The 20,135-nt window shown below is 45.8% G+C and overlaps 3 protein-coding genes across 7 annotated transcripts; 2 read left to right on the forward strand and 1 right to left on the reverse strand.

Moving 5' to 3' along the window:
- The first annotated feature begins 192 nt into the window (after positions 1-192).
- LOC108891793 (TBC1 domain family member 9B) lies at positions 193-10,774 on the forward strand. Of its 4 annotated transcripts, none has more exons than XM_018689114.2 (23): positions 193-508; positions 1,618-1,728; positions 1,838-1,956; positions 2,044-2,275; positions 2,419-2,677; positions 2,853-3,060; positions 3,340-3,537; positions 3,784-3,930; positions 4,235-4,385; positions 4,742-4,956; positions 5,255-5,372; positions 5,615-5,817; positions 5,917-5,999; positions 6,205-6,334; positions 6,508-6,606; positions 6,700-6,768; positions 6,946-7,186; positions 7,274-7,339; positions 7,496-7,564; positions 7,955-8,005; positions 8,657-8,701; positions 8,875-8,972; positions 9,143-9,267. In XM_018689114.2, exons 1-23 carry the CDS (start codon positions 391-393, stop codon positions 9,236-9,238), a joined length of 3,126 nt encoding a protein of 1,041 aa, XP_018544630.1. In that variant the 5' UTR covers positions 193-390; the 3' UTR covers positions 9,239-9,267. The 4 variants fall into 4 exon arrangements, with proteins under 4 accessions (XP_018544630.1, XP_018544628.1, XP_018544629.1 ...); XM_018689111.2 differs by lacking the exon at positions 9,143-9,267 and adding an exon at positions 9,274-10,774 and having other exon boundaries at positions 196-508; XM_018689112.2 differs by lacking the exons at positions 8,657-8,701; positions 9,143-9,267 and adding an exon at positions 9,274-10,774 and having other exon boundaries at positions 195-508.
- An 812-nt stretch (positions 10,775-11,586) lies between these two features.
- mrnip (MRN complex interacting protein) lies at positions 11,587-14,513 on the forward strand. The gene is made up of 7 exons (XM_018689105.2): positions 11,587-11,796; positions 12,210-12,269; positions 12,552-12,658; positions 12,785-12,839; positions 12,957-13,090; positions 13,328-13,358; positions 13,708-14,513. The coding sequence occupies exons 1-7, from the start codon at positions 11,737-11,739 to the stop codon at positions 14,038-14,040; spliced, it is 780 nt and encodes a 259-aa protein (XP_018544621.1). The 5' UTR covers positions 11,587-11,736; the 3' UTR covers positions 14,041-14,513.
- A 676-nt stretch (positions 14,514-15,189) lies between these two features.
- On the reverse strand, positions 15,190-18,667 carry sqstm1 (sequestosome 1). Of its 2 annotated transcripts, none has more exons than XM_018689129.2 (8): positions 18,253-18,667; positions 17,194-17,289; positions 16,826-17,103; positions 16,400-16,574; positions 16,225-16,293; positions 15,971-16,098; positions 15,658-15,838; positions 15,190-15,573 (listed from the first exon to the last, which is right to left on the reverse strand). In XM_018689129.2, the coding sequence occupies exons 1-8, from the start codon at positions 18,419-18,421 to the stop codon at positions 15,410-15,412; spliced, it is 1,260 nt and encodes a 419-aa protein (XP_018544645.1). In that variant the 5' UTR covers positions 18,422-18,667; the 3' UTR covers positions 15,190-15,409. The 2 variants fall into 2 exon arrangements, with proteins under 2 accessions (XP_018544645.1, XP_018544643.1); XM_018689127.2 differs by having other exon boundaries at positions 16,400-16,577.
- Positions 18,668-20,135: the final 1,468 nt, after the last annotated feature.

Genomic DNA, 20,135 nt, shown 5'->3' on the forward strand with positions numbered 1-20,135 from the left:
CTAACCCTAACCCTACTGTGATGCTGAGAATACTTGTGTACTGTTACTGCAATAGTTGCAGCACTAGTGCTTTAAGCAGGATGTATTAGTACTACAAAACGTATAAACTACTAAAAAGCTAAAGTTAAAAAAAACAGCTGAAGTTTTTTTTCCCTCTGTCTGTGACGTAATGACGCAGCGTGCGCAGAGGGCGTGTCCTGAGTCGTCAGACCCGGAAGTGATGTGCAGTCATCTGACCGAGTGAAAACAGCATCAGCTCCGTGTTTGTGTGAATCAGACGGAGTCACCGCTTTGTCCCGTTGTTTCCCGGTGGGAGGGGGGGCAGTAACTCCCGGTGTTTCCCGGCGGGAGGGGGGCAGTAACTCCCGGTGTTTCCCGGCGGGAGGAGAGATGTGGATCCAGCCGGAGGAGGTGCTGCTGGCCGGAGCTCTGTGGGTCTCTGAGCGGGCCAACCCGTTCTTCATCCTGCAGAGGAGGAGGGGGCACGGCCGCGGGGGGGGACTGTCCGGTGAGTATCGCTGTCTGAGGACCAGCCCGGGTCTGTATGATCCACTACAGTCCACTACGAGGAGAGGACACGACCGCGGGGAGAGGAGGTGGGGGTGTCAGGCTCTGTACTTTGGACGCTGTAGTCCACTACAGTCCACATCAGTCAAGACTGGATCACCACCAAGACCCCCCAGGTCCACTGTGCCTAAATAAAAATCCAGTCCAAAGACTTTAAATCGGTTTAGTTTGATATAACGGTCCTAGGTCCAGGGACGAGCATCCTGAGCTTTCAGCCTTTATCACACGATCTTCATCCGCGGGCGCAGTCGTGGAGTCGGTCCTGTTGACTCTCTGTGTTAACGTGTAGAGATAATGAGCTATAGTTCAGCAGCTGAACTGTCCCCATGGTTCATGAACTCATCACACGTCAAGTACAAGTACCCCAGACTGTACTGCAGTACTTTCCCTTAGTTACGTTACAGACCAATAATAAAACCAGTATCTTATTACTCTGCCCTGTGACTGTAGTTTCAGACTCTGCTCACTGGCCGTGAACACATCACGCATAGTTCTCATTGTTCAGTTTTATTAGATTTTACAGCTGCTCCTGGATCAGGCTCTGAAACCACCTCTGGTTCCTCCCTGATCCACTCGGTCCTGATCCAGAGTCTGAAGAGGAGACCAGGCTCAGAGCTGTGACCTTTAACCCTCCTGCTGTTTAAATGTGTAGTATTACTAGTGAAGGTCTCAGGTGTGTTTCTCCTCAGGTGTGTTTCTACTCAGTCAGCTGTTTACCTGTGACTCATCTGGTTTTTATGTCTGAACAGGTCAAAGTGTTAAAATCTTTCTGTGTGAAATGAACACATGAACACATTAAGGAGGTGGAGACACACCACTATAGTAAACATAATAATAATGTTGTTGCAGCTGTGACTCTGAACCTGGATCATGATGACTCAGACTCAGACCATCCACTTGTTTTGAATGAAGCAGTGATGTCATCAGTCAGCTGACAGGAAGTCAGCTGTCTCCTAGCAACATCAGCTGATCCATCTGTTTGTGTTAAAAGTTTACCTCTCTGTGCACCTGTCTCCTGGTTCACCTGTGTATCTGTCTCTCTCTGTTCAGGTCTCCTGGTTGGGACTCTGGATGTGGTTCTGGACTCGAGTGCCAGAGTGGCTCCGTACAGGATCCTGCTTCAGACTGCAGACTCTCAGATCTACTGGAACATCGCCTGTGGTGAGTCAGGACTGGTCTAGTCTAGATTGCACTGGTCTGGACTGGTTTAGTCTAGACTGGGGGCAGTGGTGTTATATGGGCGTTGTTGACCCTCAGTGGTGTCTCGCAGGCTCGTCCAGGAAGGAGATCACGGAGCACTGGGATTGGCTGGAGTCCAACCTGCTGCAGACCATCTCCATCTTTGACAACGATGAAGATGTCACCACCTTCGTCAAGGGGAAGATCTCTGTACGTCACTTCCTGTTTGTCTTCCTGTTTCTCTACCTGTGTGTACCTGTGGGTTAGGGTGTGAGTGAGTGATGTCACTTCCTGCAGGGCATCATCGCGGAGGAGAACCGGCTGAAGCCTGGCGAGGAGCAAGAGGAGGATTGTGGGAAGTTTCGGGAGGCGGAGCTGAAGATGAGGAAGCTGTTCGGGATGCCTGACGAGGAGAAGCTGGTGAATTATTACTCCTGCAGCTACTGGAAGGGACGAGTGCCGCGGCAGGGCTGGCTTTACCTATCTGTCAACCACCTGTGCTTCTACTCCTTTCTGCTGGGCAAGGAGGGTATGACCAACCAATCACAGGCCTGCATTTAATGATGTCATTCATAGCTGTCTGAAACAGGAAACACATTATTTTCTTTATGTTTCTGTTTGTTGTATGTTTTTGTATCCCACGCACCCCCGACTCCCCCCTCTTCCCCTCAGTGACTCTGGTAGTGCAGTGGACCGAGGTGACCCAGCTGGAGAAGAATGCCACCCTGGTGTTTCCAGAGAGCATTCGTGTCAGCACTCGTCACACCGAACATTTCTTCTCCATGTTCCTCAACATCAACGACACCTTCAAACTCATGGAGCAGCTCGCGAACATCGCCATGCGCCAGCTGCTCGACAACGAAGCATTCGCTGCTGACCGCTCGCTGCCCAAACCCTGCAAGACGCTCAAGAATGTCTCCGCACTCAAGAGGTCTCACTCTGCTCAGTAACACCTGAAATTACACTCACCTGGTCAGGCGGCCATGTTGAATCAGTGTCCCGATAGATGATCAATATTAATAAACGCTGATGTATGTGTTTCAGTTTTTACTAAGACTGTCTCTGACCTTTGACCTTTGACTTGTTGTGGTGTGTCGGTGCTGCAGGGACCTGGATGCCCGGGCAAAGAACGAACGGTACCGGGCGATGTTCCGTCTGATGCAGGACGAGCGTTTGGACGGACACACGGACTGCACACTGTGGACGCCGTTCGCTAAGATGCACGTGGTCGGACAGCTGTTCATCTCCAACAACTACATCTGCTTCAACAGCAGAGAGGAAGACCTGTGTCAGCTGATCATCCCGCTCAGAGAGGTCAGTGAACACAACTCTGTACCAACATCTGCAGGGTTGCAGGGTTAGGGTGTACAGTGGTTAGTTCAGGGAGCCTGGGACTGCGGAGTGTTTTCAGTAAATACACATTATATTCATGACATATTCATGTGCACAGAGATGCAGTGAAATTAAACATCAGTAGAATCATTGGCGTCTCTGAAGAACCTTACCCCCTGAACCCTGACAGATGCTCTGTACACCTTTTAAAACCAGCCCAGACTTGATCAGGGGCTTTACCCATGATTCTCTGCTCCTCAGGTGTCCATCGTGGAGAAGGCAGACAGCAGCAGCGTCCTGCCATGCCCCGTGTCCATCAGCACCAAGAACAAAATGAACTTCCTGTTCGCCAACCTCAAAGACAGAGACTTCCTGGTCCAGCGAATCTCCGACTTCCTGCAACGAACGCCCGACAGCTCGTGGGGCGACACCAGCCCGCTGTCTCTGATTGGTCACTCGGTACGTTGTTCAATCATTCATAGGGAACAAGAGTGAGACAGACTGGGAGTTATGCACTATCTGAAATGTTTATACTGCCACCATGTGGCTGAGTGGTGTAACAGCAGAAAATCTGACTCAGTGTGGCAAGTTCAGTTCAGACCACATTAGTGGACTTCAGTCGACTTTAGTCCACATTAGTCCACTTCAGTCCAGTTCAGACCAGAATCCTGGTTCCCTTTTACTCAGATTTTTCTGTGTCTTCAGGCGGCCTCTGGCGTCTCCTCCTCCTCGTCTGCAGGATCAGAATCTGTCCACAGGGGGCGTCACTACCACCCTGGTCTGCCCACAGCCAGTCAGGGTCTGCTGCAGCTCTACCACCGCGACGCTCCGGAGGACCTGGGACCCAAAGCCGTGAGTTCAAGTCCCAGCACCTTCAGATACTGTAGCAAACATCGACAGCAACGAGTACCGGTACTGTTAGATACAGCAGAGTACTAGTACTACTAAATACTGAGGAGTACCAGTACTGTTAGATATTACAGAGTTCTGACACTGAGACAGGTTTGCTAGATACAGAGGAGGAGGACTGTCAGATCCCAGTAGACATTTATTAGTTTTGATTTGTGAGGTCTGACAGGTCACTGATGTGAGACTGTAAGAGTAAATCCTCCCTCACTTCCTCCTTCTCCCTCTCCTCACCCTCTCCCTCCTGCAGATGAAAGAGAAAATGAAGGAGGAGGCGTGGAACATCCATTTCTCAGAGTTTGGTCGAGGTGTCTGCATGTACCGAACGTCCAGGACCCGAGAACTCGTCCTGAACGGGATCCCAGAGCGTCTGAGAGGAGAGCTGTGGCTGCTGTTCTCCGGTTAGTGTTCACTCATTCATTCATTGATTCATTCATCTCATTCATCATTCATTCATTCATTCATTCATTCATTCATTTATTCATTCACTTATTCACTCATTGATTGATTGATTGATTCATTCATTCATTCATTCATTTATTCATTCACTCATTCCTTTATTGAGTCCATTCAACCATTCACTCACTCATTGATTGATTGATTGATTGCATTCATTCATTCATTCACTCATTCATCCATCCATCCATTCATCCACTCATTCATTCATTCACTCATTCATTCACCTGAGAGAAGAGCTGCTGTTCTCTGGTCCCTCAGGTAAACTCACCTGTCCTCATCTGTCCACCTGTTTGTTCAGGAGCGCAGAACGAGATGGCGACTCACCCTGGTTACTATGGTGACCTGGTGGAGCAGGCCATGGGGCTGTGTTCATTGGCCACAGAGGAGATCGAGCGTGACCTCCATCGTTCGATGCCCGAGCACCGAGCCTTCCAGAATGAGACAGGCATCGCTGCACTGCGCCGCGTCCTCACCGCCTACGCCCACCGCAACCCTGGCATCGGATACTGCCAGGTAACACCTAAGAGTAAATAAAATAAAATAAGAAATCTAAAAATATATTTAGAAAAAGAAATTTAAGCTCCATGTTTTACTGTATTTTATTGTTTGTATATGATCAGTGTGTCGTCAGATGTTGTTGTCTGATCGTTGTGATCCATGTGGACAGAAACTGATTGTTTCCATGATGGAAATAAATAATCTACATTAAGATCAGACATTGATCTAAATCAGCCTCGTCCTGTTCTCTCCATCTGTCCGTCTGAATAAATCCAGTTTTTAAAATGTTGATAAAACCTCTTCTCTCCTTCAGGCCATGAACATCGTCACCTCTGTCCTGCTGCTCTACTGCACAGAGGAAGAAGCTTTCTGGCTGTTGGTGGCACTGTGTGAGCGGATGCTGCCTGACTATTACAACACCAGGGTCGTAGGTCAGTACCAGGATCTGACCCACTGTCAGAGTCCAGAACCAGAGTGCAGAGTCCGGTCTCAGCATCCACTGGAACCATCTGTTTTATATATTTCAGAGTCAGGGTCTGAGGATCTAATACCCACTGTCAGACTCAGATCTAGATACCTGAATCCTGCAGCTGTTCACCTGCAGACTTTAACCTGACCAGAGATTCAGTCACAGAGTTCCTGTCCTGGTCTCATGTGGTCATTGTTCCTGCAGGAGCTCTGGTGGATCAGGGAGTGTTTGAGGAGCTGACCCGGGCCTTCCTCCCCCTGCTGTATGAACACATGCAGGAGCTGGGAGTGATCTCCACCATCAGCCTGTCCTGGTTCCTCACCCTCTTCCTGTCTGTGATGCCGTTCGACAGCGCCGTCCTATTGGTCGACTGCTTTTTCTACGAGGGTATCAAGGTCATCTTCCAGGTACTGACCCGGCTCTTACTAACTGTTACTGTTTACTGACTGTTTGACCTCTGACCTCTGACCCGAAACTAATTTAACTTTCTCTGAATCTACCTGCAGGTGGCGCTGGCTGTGCTCCATGACAACATGGATGCCCTGCTGTCCTGCAGTGACGAGGGAGAAGCCATGACCATCCTGGGCAGGTAAGAGTCAGAGTGGACAGGTGTGGACAGGTAGAGGTCAGAGTGGACAGGTGTGGACAGGTAGAGGTCAGAGTGGACAGGTAGAAGTCAGAGTGGACAGGTGTGGACAGGTAGGAGTCAGAGTAAAGTGCTATGTAAATAAAAACACAAATAAAGTGTGTGTGTGTGTGTGTGTGTGTGTGTGTGTGTATGCGTATGCGTGCAGGTACCTGGATAACGTTGTGAATAAACAGACAGTGGCTCCGCCCATCCCTCACCTGCATGCCCTGCTGACAAGCGGAGATGAACCTCCACCTGAGATCGACATCTTTGATCTAATTAAGTCGTCCTATGAGGTCAGACCTATGACACGTCATGATGTCATCACACTCATTTATTATCACTGTGTGCTGCCCCCTGCAGGTGAAACTACAGCACTCTCAGGTGTTACATATAACAGACCTGTGCTGTCACCGTCTAATTTCTGGATTGTCTCCGAGCTAATCTCAGTTTCTTCTTCTCTGAGCAGAAGTTCGGTAGCCTGCGCTCTGATGTCATTGAGCAGATGAGGTTCAAACAGAGGTTAAAGGTCATCCAGTCACTGGAGGACACGGCCAAGAGGAGCGTGGTGGGTGGTGTTAGGGTGCAGTAAGCTAATGCTAACATGCTAAGGCCGACAGACTGTTTACAGGTGTGTGTGTGTGTGTGCGTGTGCGTGCAGGTGAGGGCGATGATGACGGAGTCGGCCTTCACCATTGAGGAACTGGAGGAACTTTACTGTATCTTTAAGGTCAGAACAGAAACTAAACTTTAAACATTCTGTTGGAGATGAAGCTACTTACATCAGTCCGGTCCACTGAGTCCAGTTCTGTGAGTCCAGTCCAGTCAGGCTGGTCCAGTCAGTCCAGACTGAGCTAGTTCCTGTCAAGTTTGGTCCCACTCTGACCCCCTCTCTGTTTTTGTTCAGTCCAAACACATGACGAGTTGTTACTGGGGGTCCAGTAGTTCTGCGGCCGACCGTCACGATCCCAGTTTGCCGTACCTGGAGCAGTACCGCATCGACCCGGTCCAGTTCACTCAGCTGTTCACCGCACTTGGCCCCTGGATCTGTGGAGGCCACACCCCCACCCTGTCAGCCCGCCTCTTCAGACTCCTGGACCAGAACCAGGACGGACTGGTCAACTTCAAGGAGTTCATCACTGGACTGAGTAAGTCCAGATCCACACGCAGGGGACACACAGCTACATAACAATATAACAGAGTGGATGATGAGTGTGTGTGTTGTGTGTCTGCAGGTGGGATGTATCACGGAGACATGACGGAGAAACTCAAACTGTTGTATAAGCTCCACCTCCCTCCCGGTAACAGCTCACCTGAGGAAAGAACACCAGAAAAATAACTGATGATAAAAATTGATTTTCATTAGAAAATAATAGATTAATAACAGTAAACAGTGAGTTTGTTGGTTCTTGTATTTGTTGTTTATTGTTTTTTGCTGTTTGTTGTTTGTGTCTCAGCTCTGTGTCCTGAGGAGGCAGAGTCTGCCCTGGAGGCAACACACTTCTTTACTGAGGACGAACCACGAGGTGAAATACTGACTCACTGCAGTACTACAGTACTCTGATTACTGTGATCAGCTGATCTCTGATTACTGTGATCAGCTGTGTAAATATAAACTCTTCATTCTGTTTGATTTGCATGAAAAATAACAGACCTGAGTGTTTCACACTGCTTCTTCTTCCTCCTCTTCTTCCGCCTCCTCCTCATTTCTTCTCCTCCTTTTCTTCTTCCTGATCTTCTTCCTCTTCTTCTTCCACCTCTTCTCCTCCTTCTCTTCTTCTTCTTTCTTTTCTTCCTCATCTTCCTCCTCTTCTTCCCCCTCCCCTTCTTCCACCTCCTCCTTCTCTTCTTCTTCCTCTTCCTCCTCCTTTTCTTCCACCTCTTCCTCCTCCTCTATCTCTAATGTTTCCCTCCAGAATCTTCCTTCTTGTCTGACCTGGACTTGTTGGGACAGGAAGTGACATCAGGTTTGTATTTTTGCGGTTTGAGGAAACCTGTTGTTGCTCTACTGTCAGACGTGGTGCTCCTCTGGTCCTGCCCACAGCTAGTGATGTCACAGCAGGTGATCCTCACCTGGGTCTTTATAAACTTGGTTCTCACCTGGTGAATCAGGTCACACCGTCACTGACATATAAATCTGTTGCTAGGAGACATCTGCAGAGCCATCCAGTCAGAACGAAGAACAGTGTAAACAGGAAGTCCCTGTAGCATCACAGGTCCACCATGCTGTGGTCCAGGTGGTCCAGGAGGTCAGGGTCTGAACCTGAACCTCATCCTACACACAGGACTCAGGTCAGGTGGTTCAGGTCTCTGATCAGGACCCTCCTCAGGTAGAGACCCTGTTTGCAGCTGGTCCCTGGTCTGATCCAGACCTGAAGAATAGTCCGAAAACTCAGTTATATCAAGACAGAGTCTGACCTCAGGAACTCACCTGATTATACTGACTCTGTGATACCTGTGCTGTGACATCACTGATGTGGGCATGGCCACAGCTGAAACACACTGCAGGTCAGAGCAGGAAAAGTCCTGATCAATACTAATTCTGATCTGACATCTGCAACAGTTTAACCAGATTTAACTTCCTCGTTGTCTCAGTGATGATTGTTCTGTGTGAACAGGTGAGGAGGGAAAGGAAGGAGGAGGAGAAGCTGACAAGAAGAAAGGTAACTGCCCTGCCCCCTAATGACAGGGTGAACAGGTGATGTACCTGTCCTGTACAGGTGCTTTATAACCTGAGTGCCAGGCCCACAGTGGATCAGGTCACATGTAGTTCTGTAGTAAACCAGGTTATCAGACTGGGTTTAGTTCTTCTGACCTTTGATCCATGTTGTTGCAGAGGAGAAGGTGAAGGACTACAGGTACTACCTGAGGATGTGGGCCAAAGAGAAGGAGCCCAAGAGAGAGACCATCAAAGACCTGCCCCGCATGAACCAGGTAAGGACCCAGTCAGGTAGCTCAGGTCAGGTGTGGAACCTCGTTATCACTGATCAACAGAATGTCTCTGCACACAATTGGACAGAAATTCAACCAATCAGAGCAATGGTACAGGTGATGTAACGACAGAAAAATGTCTGGAAGCTTTTCAGCTGCAGTTTGTTTTTCAGGGAAAATGTTCTGTCCAGTTTGTTAAAGACACCTCCACATCCGGTAACGGTGGGGGACCGAGCCACCTGACAGGAGCTGACTGGTCTCAGGTGTGAAGTTCAGGTGTGTACCTGTCTCTCTCTCTCTGCAGGAGCAGTTCATTGAGTTGTGTAAGACTCTGTACAACATGTTCAGTGAGGAGCCTCTGGAGCAGGAGCTCTATCACTCCATCGCCACCGTCGCCAGTTTGCTGCTGCGCATCGGAGAGGTCGGCAAGAAGTTCAACAATGGGACCAAGAAGACAGAGACCGCGGCCACTGCACAGGCCCCACCCTCGGTTCAGGCCCCACCCCCGACTCAGGCTCCGCCCCCTGACCTTCAGAGGGAGGAAGGGCCCGGCGAGGGGGGCTCAGGTGAGTCCCAGGTATGTCGAGCTCTGGCCGACGCTCAGCTGGAGCCGGCGGTCCTTCAGACGTCCGACGAAGAGACCAAAGACGACACGTCGGTGTCGTCGTACTCGGTGGTGAGCTCCGGCTCGCTGCAGTGCGAGGACATCGCCGACGACACCGTGCTGATCGGCGGCGAGCAGAGGCGGGGCAGCGTTCTGGATGTCGATTGGTCAATCACCTTTGAGCAGGTCCTGGCGTCGCTGCTGACGGAGCCGCCACTGGTCGACTACTTTGAGAGGAAGGGGGACATCCAGAGCAAGATGGCCGCCTGTAAGGCCCAGCGGGTGGTGGAGCGTCAGATTAGCTCCGCGTCTGACCACGAACTCACCCAGCACTCTATCTGACTTACCTTTACCTGTCCACGTGACTCACCTGACTGACTCACCTTTTCCTGACTCACCTTTACTTGTCCACCTGACTCCTTGAGAACACATCCTTGATTTAAAATTGATCAGGCTGATTCTGGACTAAACCAGACCTGTTCCGGATCAGTGAAATGGTCTCTCTGTTGTCTGTCTAATTGATTTTGTGTGTGAGACGTGTCTCTGCAAGATCAGATGAAAACTAACAAACACCAACAGATGGGCAAGTGAAGCAGGTGAATGATGCTCTAACTACAGGAGCCCCAGAATCCAAAAAGTGTTTTTTTTTTTTTTTGCATATTGAACAAAAGTTTTCTCACAAGTTAAAAATCTGAATCTGAGAAAACTCCAATAATCAATATTATCATGTGGTTGAGTCCTAACATCTGATTATTGATTAATCTGACTCTGTCTCTGTGAGTGAAGACAAACCCAACCTATGAACAGGTGAAACAGTTCAGTCTTTTATTGATTTTAAGAAAATGAAAATCCAGCGTTTATTTAGAGGAAATAAAGTTTAATGTTTTAGTTTCTGTACAGTTCACATATACTAACTGTATATTAACGAAATCATGAGGTCATGTTACTGAATAAACTCATATCTGTTTCACCAGGTGAGTTTGCACCTGTAGACTTTTATTTTGACGTCACTGAAGCCTTGTTTGTTTATCTGCCTGTGTGATGACATCACTTTGTTTATTTCCTGTTGATCGATGATGTCAGAGGATGTTTCAGTGTTTTTATTCTTTTCTCCTCTGTATTTATTCATCAACCTGCTTTTAAATCCATCATACTGATCAGTTATCGATCTATATTCTGTTCTAATAAATACGTCTTCTTCTGTGGTGTCATGTTTATTGAATTAAAAATAAGAATTAAGAATATGAAGCAGTTTTAGTCTCTGCTCACATTAATATGTTTGAATCTTTATTGATGCTAAACCTCAAGTCTGATGTCGACCAGAGGAGAAATTGTTACAGACAAGGATTACTCCATTTATTATTACATTACATTAGATGTTTTATTTTGAAGGGTTTATTGTCCCTGTTTCTGTTTCATAGATTTTTTTTTTTTTTCGGTTAATCCAAACTAAACTCTTAGTTTAATTTTCTGTTTTATGACAATAAATGTAAAAATAAAATCACCTGCAGATGTTTAACAGTTAATTTATGATAAATGAGTGAAAGGTTCCTGGAGTTTGGTAGATTAATTATTAATTATTCTGATTAACTGTTTAACTGATTAACAGGTCTCTACAAATGAAGCAGCACATGTGGAGAATAAAGTTTCTAATAGTTAATATGAATTTTAAAACAAAACAACCAATAATCCTACTGTGTTATCATACTGAGGTAATGAAACACAGTGTTATGTGTTTTATTGTTGTGAATTAAATGTGTTAAACTTTTGAAACTTCATTGAAAATTAACAGCGACCTTAACTGTCCCATCAATTTAATTAATATTTATTTATTTATTGTCTTCGTTTAATCGATGGCTGTATTGATTTTGTTTCTGTTTGTTTCAGCTGATCAGGATGATTGATCAGTGACGTCACACAGAATCCCTCTGTTTACATGAAGCTGAAACAGGAAAAGTTCCTCCGACCTGCAGGGGGCGCGCTGACGTAACACGCTCACTGCTGCCGCTGCGACGTCGCTGTGACGTGATGTCACTGTGCTTCAAACCCGGGAAAAATAAATCAGAACAGGACTGTCAGTACCAGAACAAGCACTGCCAGGACCGGAGCCAGAACTAGAACCAGGACTAGAACCAGGATTAGATCGGTTTAAATCCCTCTGTCATGGTTCAGGAGTTTCACGTCGTGAGATGTTTCTCATGCGAGAGTTTCCAGGTTCAACAGGTAACAGTCCACGCAGCTGCTGCTGCTGAGCTCAATGCTAAGCTAACCGGCTAACAACTGCTGTCATTAAGTTGGTGAGATTTAAAAAAAAGTTTAAAAACGATGTCACGACGTTTTAACTGAGACAATAAATTTTATTTAGTTTAATTTTGACAAAACGCACAAGATACAGAACTGATCACTGATCAATCAGAATGATATAAACCTGTTGATTAAAAAACAAGCCCTGTGCTTAGAGGTTTCCTCTGAGTGTAAAAATAAAACAAGCAGATCTTTACTACAAAATAAAAGACTTGTTAAGCAGGGTGAGGAACCTCATCAAAATCAAAGTCCTGACGTGTTTTTTTCCATATTATTGTGAATTTTATTCTGAAGGGTGCCTGTGTGCGTGTGCCCTGTGTTTTGTCTGTCAGGTGAAGAAGGTGAACAGATGGAGCTGTAAAGTTTGTGGAGAGAGACAGTCGCTGCTCAAGGTCAGAACAAACTTTCATTCTCTAAGAGCTGAGTCACAGTTTATTAATCTGTCACAGTCTGCATCAGGAACTGAACACAGCTCATCATTCATCTTCATTATTGATCGACCTGCTGATCCCTTTCTTCATTACTTAATTAAACAATTGGTTAATCAATCAAAGGTGTATCGCACAGTGGAGACAGAAACTTCTCCAGCACCTGGACTGGTTTCTGGACTGACCTGGTCTTGGTTCTTTGATTGACTGACTGACTGACTGACTGACTGACTGACTGACTGACAGGAGTTTGGGCGTGGCTCTGGGGCCGACTGCAGACGTCATGTCCAGAAACTGAACGCCACAAGAGGAGCCATGATGGAGGAGGAGGAGCACAATGCCTTGTCGCTATGGTAACCAACCCCTGCCACAATACAGTGCAGCATCAGAACACCTGATGACCAGGTGTTGTCACCACAGTTGTTCTCACCACTGGTGTTCTTACTTGTTTCTGACAGAACAGTGGTGTTTGTTCACAGGGAGCAGGTGGAGGCAGATGGAGAGGAAACACCTGAGGAGGGGAGAGACGACCAGGTGAGAACTAAAACCTCCTCAGACCTGAACCTCTTCAGACCTACTCTGGTTTCTCACCTGACAGGTGTAACAGACTGTAAATGGTGAACTTCAGCTCTCTGCTCTGACTGTCGGCAGGCGCAACAGACTCAGGTAAGTCGCTGGAGCAAATACCTGGACACACCTGAGGAGGCGGGGCTAGAGGAGGAGCCAGAGGAGGAGAATGTTTTGATGGACAGACAGACTCTCCATGGCAACAGCATGACAGACAGGTGAGACCTGTGTGTGTGTGTTGTTAGAGGCTCCGTCCACCTACCTGTCAGTCACCAGGTTCATAAAAAAAAAAATCAAACCTGTGGAGACAAACAGGTGACTCACTGTCTGATCAATAACTGATTAATATCATGGACCAGATGAGGTGGTGCTGGGTCTGTGCAGCCCTGAGTTTTGTGTCAAAGGTTAATCATCACTCTGTGACCTTTGACCCTTGGCCCTCTGTGTTCTGACAGGAAGAGGAAGAGAGCAGACTCACCTGAGCAGGTAAAGTGCTGACATCACTGACACCACCTGCAGTGTTACAAACACATTCACCAGGTCATCATGGAGAGATGACTCAGATCAGCTGCAGCTTAAATCCACTGATTTAAAACATGATTTAATCAATTTAATTGATTTTAATCATTTTAATTAATTGTCATGGTTTTTATGATGTTTTTTATTGGTACAAATGAAACAAAGTACATTAAAGTCTGGTCTGAGCTGGACTCTGGTCTGATGAAGACCTGGAGAACCAGAGGATCCAGGACAGTTTGCTGAGGAACCTCAGAACTCTGAACAGGAATTTTGGACTGATCCTTTAAAGAACCAAATCTCCTTCTTCTCTCTGCAGCTGAACTGCTCCAGTCTGAGGAAACGGGTTAGACCCTCAACCACAACCAGAACCACCAGTCCGACCCAGTCCAGTCCGACCCAGTCCAGTCCTCCCTGTGAAATGAGAATTAGCCCTCCCAGCCTGAGTACTGGTGCAGTTTCCAGGTGGACCCGTTTCCTCAGTTCTGACTGTCAGGTGCAGGAAGGGGAGGAGCTGTCTGTCAGTGGGTGGAGTCAGTCAGCAGGTGGAGCTGTGAGGCCCCGCCCCCTGTTTCCTGTCTCCTCCCTGTTCGAGATCGAAGACGAGTTCAACTTTGATGACGAGGAGTTCCTGACGGATCAGAGGGTCTGAACCAGACCAAGGTGAACCGGGTCCTTCAGTTCAGGTTCAGAACCACAGAGACCTGAACTGGACTCTGACTCGGTTCCCACAGAACAGCAGAACATTGCGTTGCGATCTAGTTTGAACCCATCGACTCTTTCTGATCAGATTTGTCCGTTAACCGTTCGGTTCTGTCATTGATCTTCAGGTTCAATAACTGAAAAAATGTTTATTATACAAGTTGTATTGATTACTGATTGATTTAAAGACTTCAGATGTGTGAACTGTGACTCAGTGCAGCTGCTGGTGTACTGATCAGAAACTGATTGATTAACTGTTAAAGTATCTCTTGTTCAGAGATCTGATCTCAAACTGATTGATAAAATACTATTTATGTGTTATTTTCTCAATTAACTATTGGTCTCCCATAACTGATACTTTATTTCGTTCAATCAATAATTAAAAATCCAAAAGTTGCAGTTTGTTCCTGTCACAAAAAACTAGAGATGGATTGATATGTTTTTTTCAGGGCAGATACCGATAACAATTATTAGTAGTTAAGGAGGACAATAACCGATATTTGGAGCCGATATTCATTTGCAGTAAAAGTGGAAATATTGGCGTTAAAATTTTGAATAATACAAACTCCAACACTTAACTTCATTTAAACGCCTTTAAGCATATATTTATTAAACAGCTTTTCAGATTTGCAACATGTTAGTTTTTTTTTTTTAATCTTAGACAATAAACATTGTTTTAAAATTTCAAAAAGTACAGGGAGCTCCCAGGCTCAGCAGCATGTCTTAGAAAGTTAACTGAAATTTTAAATAGTTTCCTGAAGTTTTATAAAGTAAATAAAACAAAGTTAAATAAAATTTGCACAGAAATGTGAGTCTCAAATCAATTAGTAGTCCCAACTGAGCAGCACCAGATTGTGTTGCAAAAAGCAGAGTTGTTCAGCGTGCGTGAGCACTGTGCATGCACAGCTTTCACTGCTGATTGGCTGTTGCTGTGTGTAACCAATCAGATGGTGCTGTGGGCGGGACAATGCTGGAGACAGAGTAGTGACTGCAGACAGAGAGGCGGCTGCATCAGAATGAACACTTTATCAAAAATATTTCATTATTTTATTTATTGATCTGATATTTTTAGAACTGATCAATAATAGATGCAACTCGATCAGTTTAAACGTCATGTTTTTATTGATCAAATCAACAGAAACAGAAACGTCAGTGATGAATAGAGAAAGTAAAACGTACAAACACTAATCAATGAGTGAAAGTATTAATGAGTTAAAGTATTGATTAAAGATAACAGAAATGTGAGAGATAATCTCAGATTACAGGAAACAGTATAAATGATCTCTGGTTATATCATTGGTTAAGTATCGACGATGTCATCAGGGCTGGTGTGGGCGGGGCTGTTTGGCGTACTGGATGGCGTCAAGCGCGGCACCAATGTCAAAGTTTTTGGCCTGAAGGAGTCGAGTCAGCCACCCCCCCTCATCGGTGAAACCCATGGACAACATGAGGGACAGGGACTCCACCAGGCGTGGGTCTGCCTCTGGAGGGGGTCAGAGGTCAGAGGTCAGCAGTGACATCATAAAGACTCAAACAGCTCAGACTCAGGTGCAGGACGTGGTCTTACCTTGAGGCAGGTGGGGGTACAGAGCCGCCTCCCTCAGACCTGATGGACCCTGCTGGTCTCCTGACGGGGAGTCCTGCTCCTGATCCTGGTTCCTGGGCTGGAGCGACTGCAGTTCTCCGGTGGAGGGGTCGACCTCTCTAGAGCTCAGGTGAGTCCACTCCTCATCTGAGTCTCTGCTCATCTGAGGACCACAGTCACAGTCAGGTTATTCTAGTCTCAGGTAGACCTGGGTCAGATTCAGCCCGGTTCTGATTATCTCTGAACTAAGATCTGTGTTTCCACGGTAATAGCCCTGCCTGTACTGGGTACTGACCTTTGACCCCTCGCTGCCTCCTCCATCCATCTCCATCTCCACGTTGCCCTCTGCCCCCCCGCTCTGAGAGGGAGGGGTCACCTTAGTCCTCTGACCTTCGTGCTCCACGTCAATGTCCACATCGATACCTGCACAACATCACTTCCTGTTTGAGTCCAGGTAACTTTGCAGGTAATGATTATTTGTAATCATTTATCAATCATCAATAATTGGTTATTTTCTGTGAACGTTTAATCTCAGGTGACATCACTCACCCAGCGGACTCAACATGGCTGCTACGCCCTCCCCGATGTTTTTCAGGAAGTCCACGTTTGCCTGAGAGGCTGTGGACAGAGGTCAGAGATCGCTGATGATTCATTGGTTCAGGGAGTTCAGAGGTCAATCTGTTTTTGATTATTACTAAAACCAGATCATGGTCCTGACACTGACCAGAGCCAGTTGCAGGTCTGGAGGATCCAGCCTGGTCCCCGTCCTGGGCCTGGGCCTGGGCCTGGTCCTGGTCCTGAGTCTGGTCCTGGTCCTGGTTGGGAGGCTGACCTTGGTTCAGGTTCTGGTTCCACATGCAGTGTCTTATCCTCTTCATCCACTTCCCCCGAGGAAACCACTGCTGAAAGATGAAGAGGGAACAGTTCACCCAAACATCCTGACAGTCACAGCTCAGGGCTAACTACAGTTTCTGGACTGATTGTTCAAACGTGTCTCCATCATGAGGCTTTTAATTTGAAACAGGAAGTCAGGAGGTTTTATCATGACCTGACTGTGACTTTAAATTTTGATTTGAAGTGAATGAGCTGAAGCAGTAGGGTCACTAAAAACAGAATAGTGTCTGATTAAACTGTCATGGCGCCTCCTCACCTGCAGGGGGTGCCAGATGGGCAGCAGAGCGTGCTCAGTGTGTGTCCCTCTGGCCTGGCAGGTGGAGCACAGGTCATAGTTTGGACAAACTGAACACTTGAAGCGAGTCCCAACCACGGGGGCGTCGCAGCCGTCACAGGTGACGTTAGGGTGGAGGACGGGGGGCGGGGCCATGTGGGGGGGCGGGGCGTGCTGAGGACCTCCGGGTGGAGGGGGGGGGGCGAAGGTGAAGGGAGGGAAGGCATGGAGAGGGAAGTCCCGACGGTGCTCCTTCTTCTCTGAGAGATTTCAATAAAACTTTATGAGAAACAGAAAAACAGCAGTTTGTTTTCAACATTAACACAGAAAAGGTTCAGGTGTGTTTGTACCTTTGATGAAAAGACGGAAGGTGCCGTCCTTCACACAGGCCAAACCCATCATCAGTTCATCATCAGAAGAAAACGCCACCAGGTCTCCATCTTCATCTGAAACATCAAACATCTTTATCATCATCATCATCATACAGGATCACCTCTATTTTAACTTTATTAAACATCAGCTGTAATAAATCTAAATAAAGTGACAAAAGAAGATTTAAGTTGTTTAAATTTTGCATTAATGTTAAATAAAAAGATAAAGATAAAACGTTAGTTCTGTTACAATAATAATATCATTATACCAGAGATAATTATTATTATTTTATCTCCACACCAACTTGTGATGTGATTTAATTTTACTGATGAGAAGAAAAAATAAAATAAATCTGCTTCTCCTGTTGGTTTTTCTGTAGTTGTGAGGTTCACACACACACACACACACACACACACACACACACACACACACACACACACACACAGGGGGCGGAGTCAGTAGGTGTCAGTCAGCACACCTGAGCTCACACACCTCACCTGAGCTGAGGTGAAAATTCTTCAAACCACATTTTAACATAAAAACACACGAAAACTGAAACTGACCCTTCAGGAAAACTAGTGTTTATACTGTTTACTTTAATCTCCTATCTTCTATCACTGTTATTATTTCTTTTGTTATATTTCATTTCTCTTTGTGAATACTTTTTATATTAAGCACATTTCTCGTACTTCTTTATATGTCAGACTTTTATCATTACTATTTCATACTGATTAAACGCTGTTAATTTTACACACTTATTACTGCTGTGCAGAAAAACATGATTTTAATCCTTAGATTTATTAAATGTTTGCACTTTTATAATTATTTTATGTGTTACTTCTATGAAACACGTTGAAACTGAATTCTTTCATATTATTTTAATGATCGGTAATGTTAATAACCAAGCTCAGTTCAACAGGTTTAATGCGGTTTTTCAGATGGTTTTTACACATTTAACTTTATAAGTCGTCAGTTATTTTTGTGCTGTCTCAGGTTATTCCCCTTTAATAATTATCTATTATAATTAAATAACTCACCTCTGTAGTACATGTTAAACCCGTTGTTCTTCAGGTTACTAAAGACTCCGGCGGTTTTCCTGCTCAGGTATTCGAAGCTGCAGGAAACGTCCTGATCCACCGCGAATCTCCGAATCTCCTTCACCGACTCGTCCTTTCCCAGTAGGTAGGCCTTCACCGTCACCGACATGCTGCTGACCGGGAACACTGCACACTCTGAACCGGACCAAACCGAACCGGACTCCGGGAAGAAAACACGCACTTTTTCACACTCCGAACAGGACCTAACTAAGCCAGACACCGGGCACTCAGACTCTGCGCTGACCGCTCACAGTGAACCAGACTCCGGGCAGAAAACACGTACTTTTACACTCTCTAAAACAAAGCGAGAAACTTTGTGACGCAGCCTTTAATTCTCTCAGCTTAGTTTATGTTTACTTCCGCGATAAACGTCACTCCCGTCAGGAGACGTAAATATTGACACGACCTCTCATTGGTCCGCTCACGGAGTCCCGCCCAGTCGACCAATGAGAGGCCGGGGAATGACTAAGCACTTTCCAATGAGGGAATTCCCCCTATGAGTCAACGGACCAATCAGATTCAACCAGTACAAAGTTCATATTAAAGAAAAATAACGCTGGGTCATTGTTATGAAACAAGATGGCGGACTGCTCGTGTTTTAATAATATTCTAACATTTCATCAGATTAAACTTGACTCTTTCATGCTGTAAACTGTCACATGTAATTTATATACACTGACCAGCCATAATATTGTGACCTGGGCTCCAGACTCCCCAGATCCCAATCTGACTCTGTGGGACATGCCTAATATTGCATAAGTCCCCCTCATACTGGGGGACCTATTTAAAACAGCTTTGACCTGCTGGGGCTTGGACATGGGATCTCTGAAGATCTGCTGTAGTGTCTTGCACTGGGACATTGGCAGCAGATCCTGTCGGTCCTGTGGGTTGGTTCTGGATCATCCCACAGATGCTGGCTGATCAGTATATATATCTGTATACTGTATGTATATATATATATATATATATATATATATATATATATATATATATATAGTATATTGACTGTGTATTTGTTTTGTTGTTGTTTCTCGTTCTCACACATTGAAACTCTTCAGATCATTTCACTCACTGTAATTCCCAAACTCTGATCTGGAGCTTTTATTTATTTTATTTTTTATTTTTCTGAAGTCCTAGAAGTTGTTCAGGTGTGACATCATGACATCACTCAGCAGCCAATCAGCAGCAGACTCTGGGTCAGATGACAGTGAGTCATCAGTCCTGTGTGAGTCTGAAGTGAGTCAGAGTCACAAGATGAGGCTCAACAAGAAAACAAGCTGAGTAGCAGCAGAGGTAGATGAAGTAATTGGATACTTTACCACAGTAAAAGTACCATAGAGCAGAAATACTCAGTGCAGCCTCTTTTCACAGTGTTTTCATCTAAAATCATTTTCTGACACATTTTATCTTCTTCATCTGATGATCGTATGTTAAACATCAAACTGATCAAACTATTGCTCGGTGACTGAATCCTGTCAGACTCTTGGTCTGGTTCAAATGGTTTCAGCTGCTTTCAGGAACATTTGGAATAAAGTGTGAGAACACTGAGAAGCGGAGGAATTTATCACCAATCCCGATAAACCTGATGATTTTTATTACAGCAGGTTAAAATGATCTCACTGCACTAGAGGATTGTTATCTCACTTGTGTTCATGGTGTTTAAATCACACATATTCATCCCCCTCACTGCTTCAGACACAATATCTCCACACAGAGATACTGTGTCTCTGACTTTACTGCTTCTTGTTGTTCTGGTTAAACTGCATTTCACTGTCTCACAACTGAGAAGAGACAATAAGCTTCAGTCTATTTTAAACTCGTGT

The sequence above is a fragment of the Lates calcarifer genome, unplaced genomic scaffold (genome assembly GCF_001640805.2).
Source record: "Lates calcarifer isolate ASB-BC8 unplaced genomic scaffold, TLL_Latcal_v3 _unitig_2026_quiver_651, whole genome shotgun sequence".
In the NCBI taxonomy this organism is placed as follows: domain Eukaryota; kingdom Metazoa; phylum Chordata; class Actinopteri; family Centropomidae; genus Lates; species Lates calcarifer.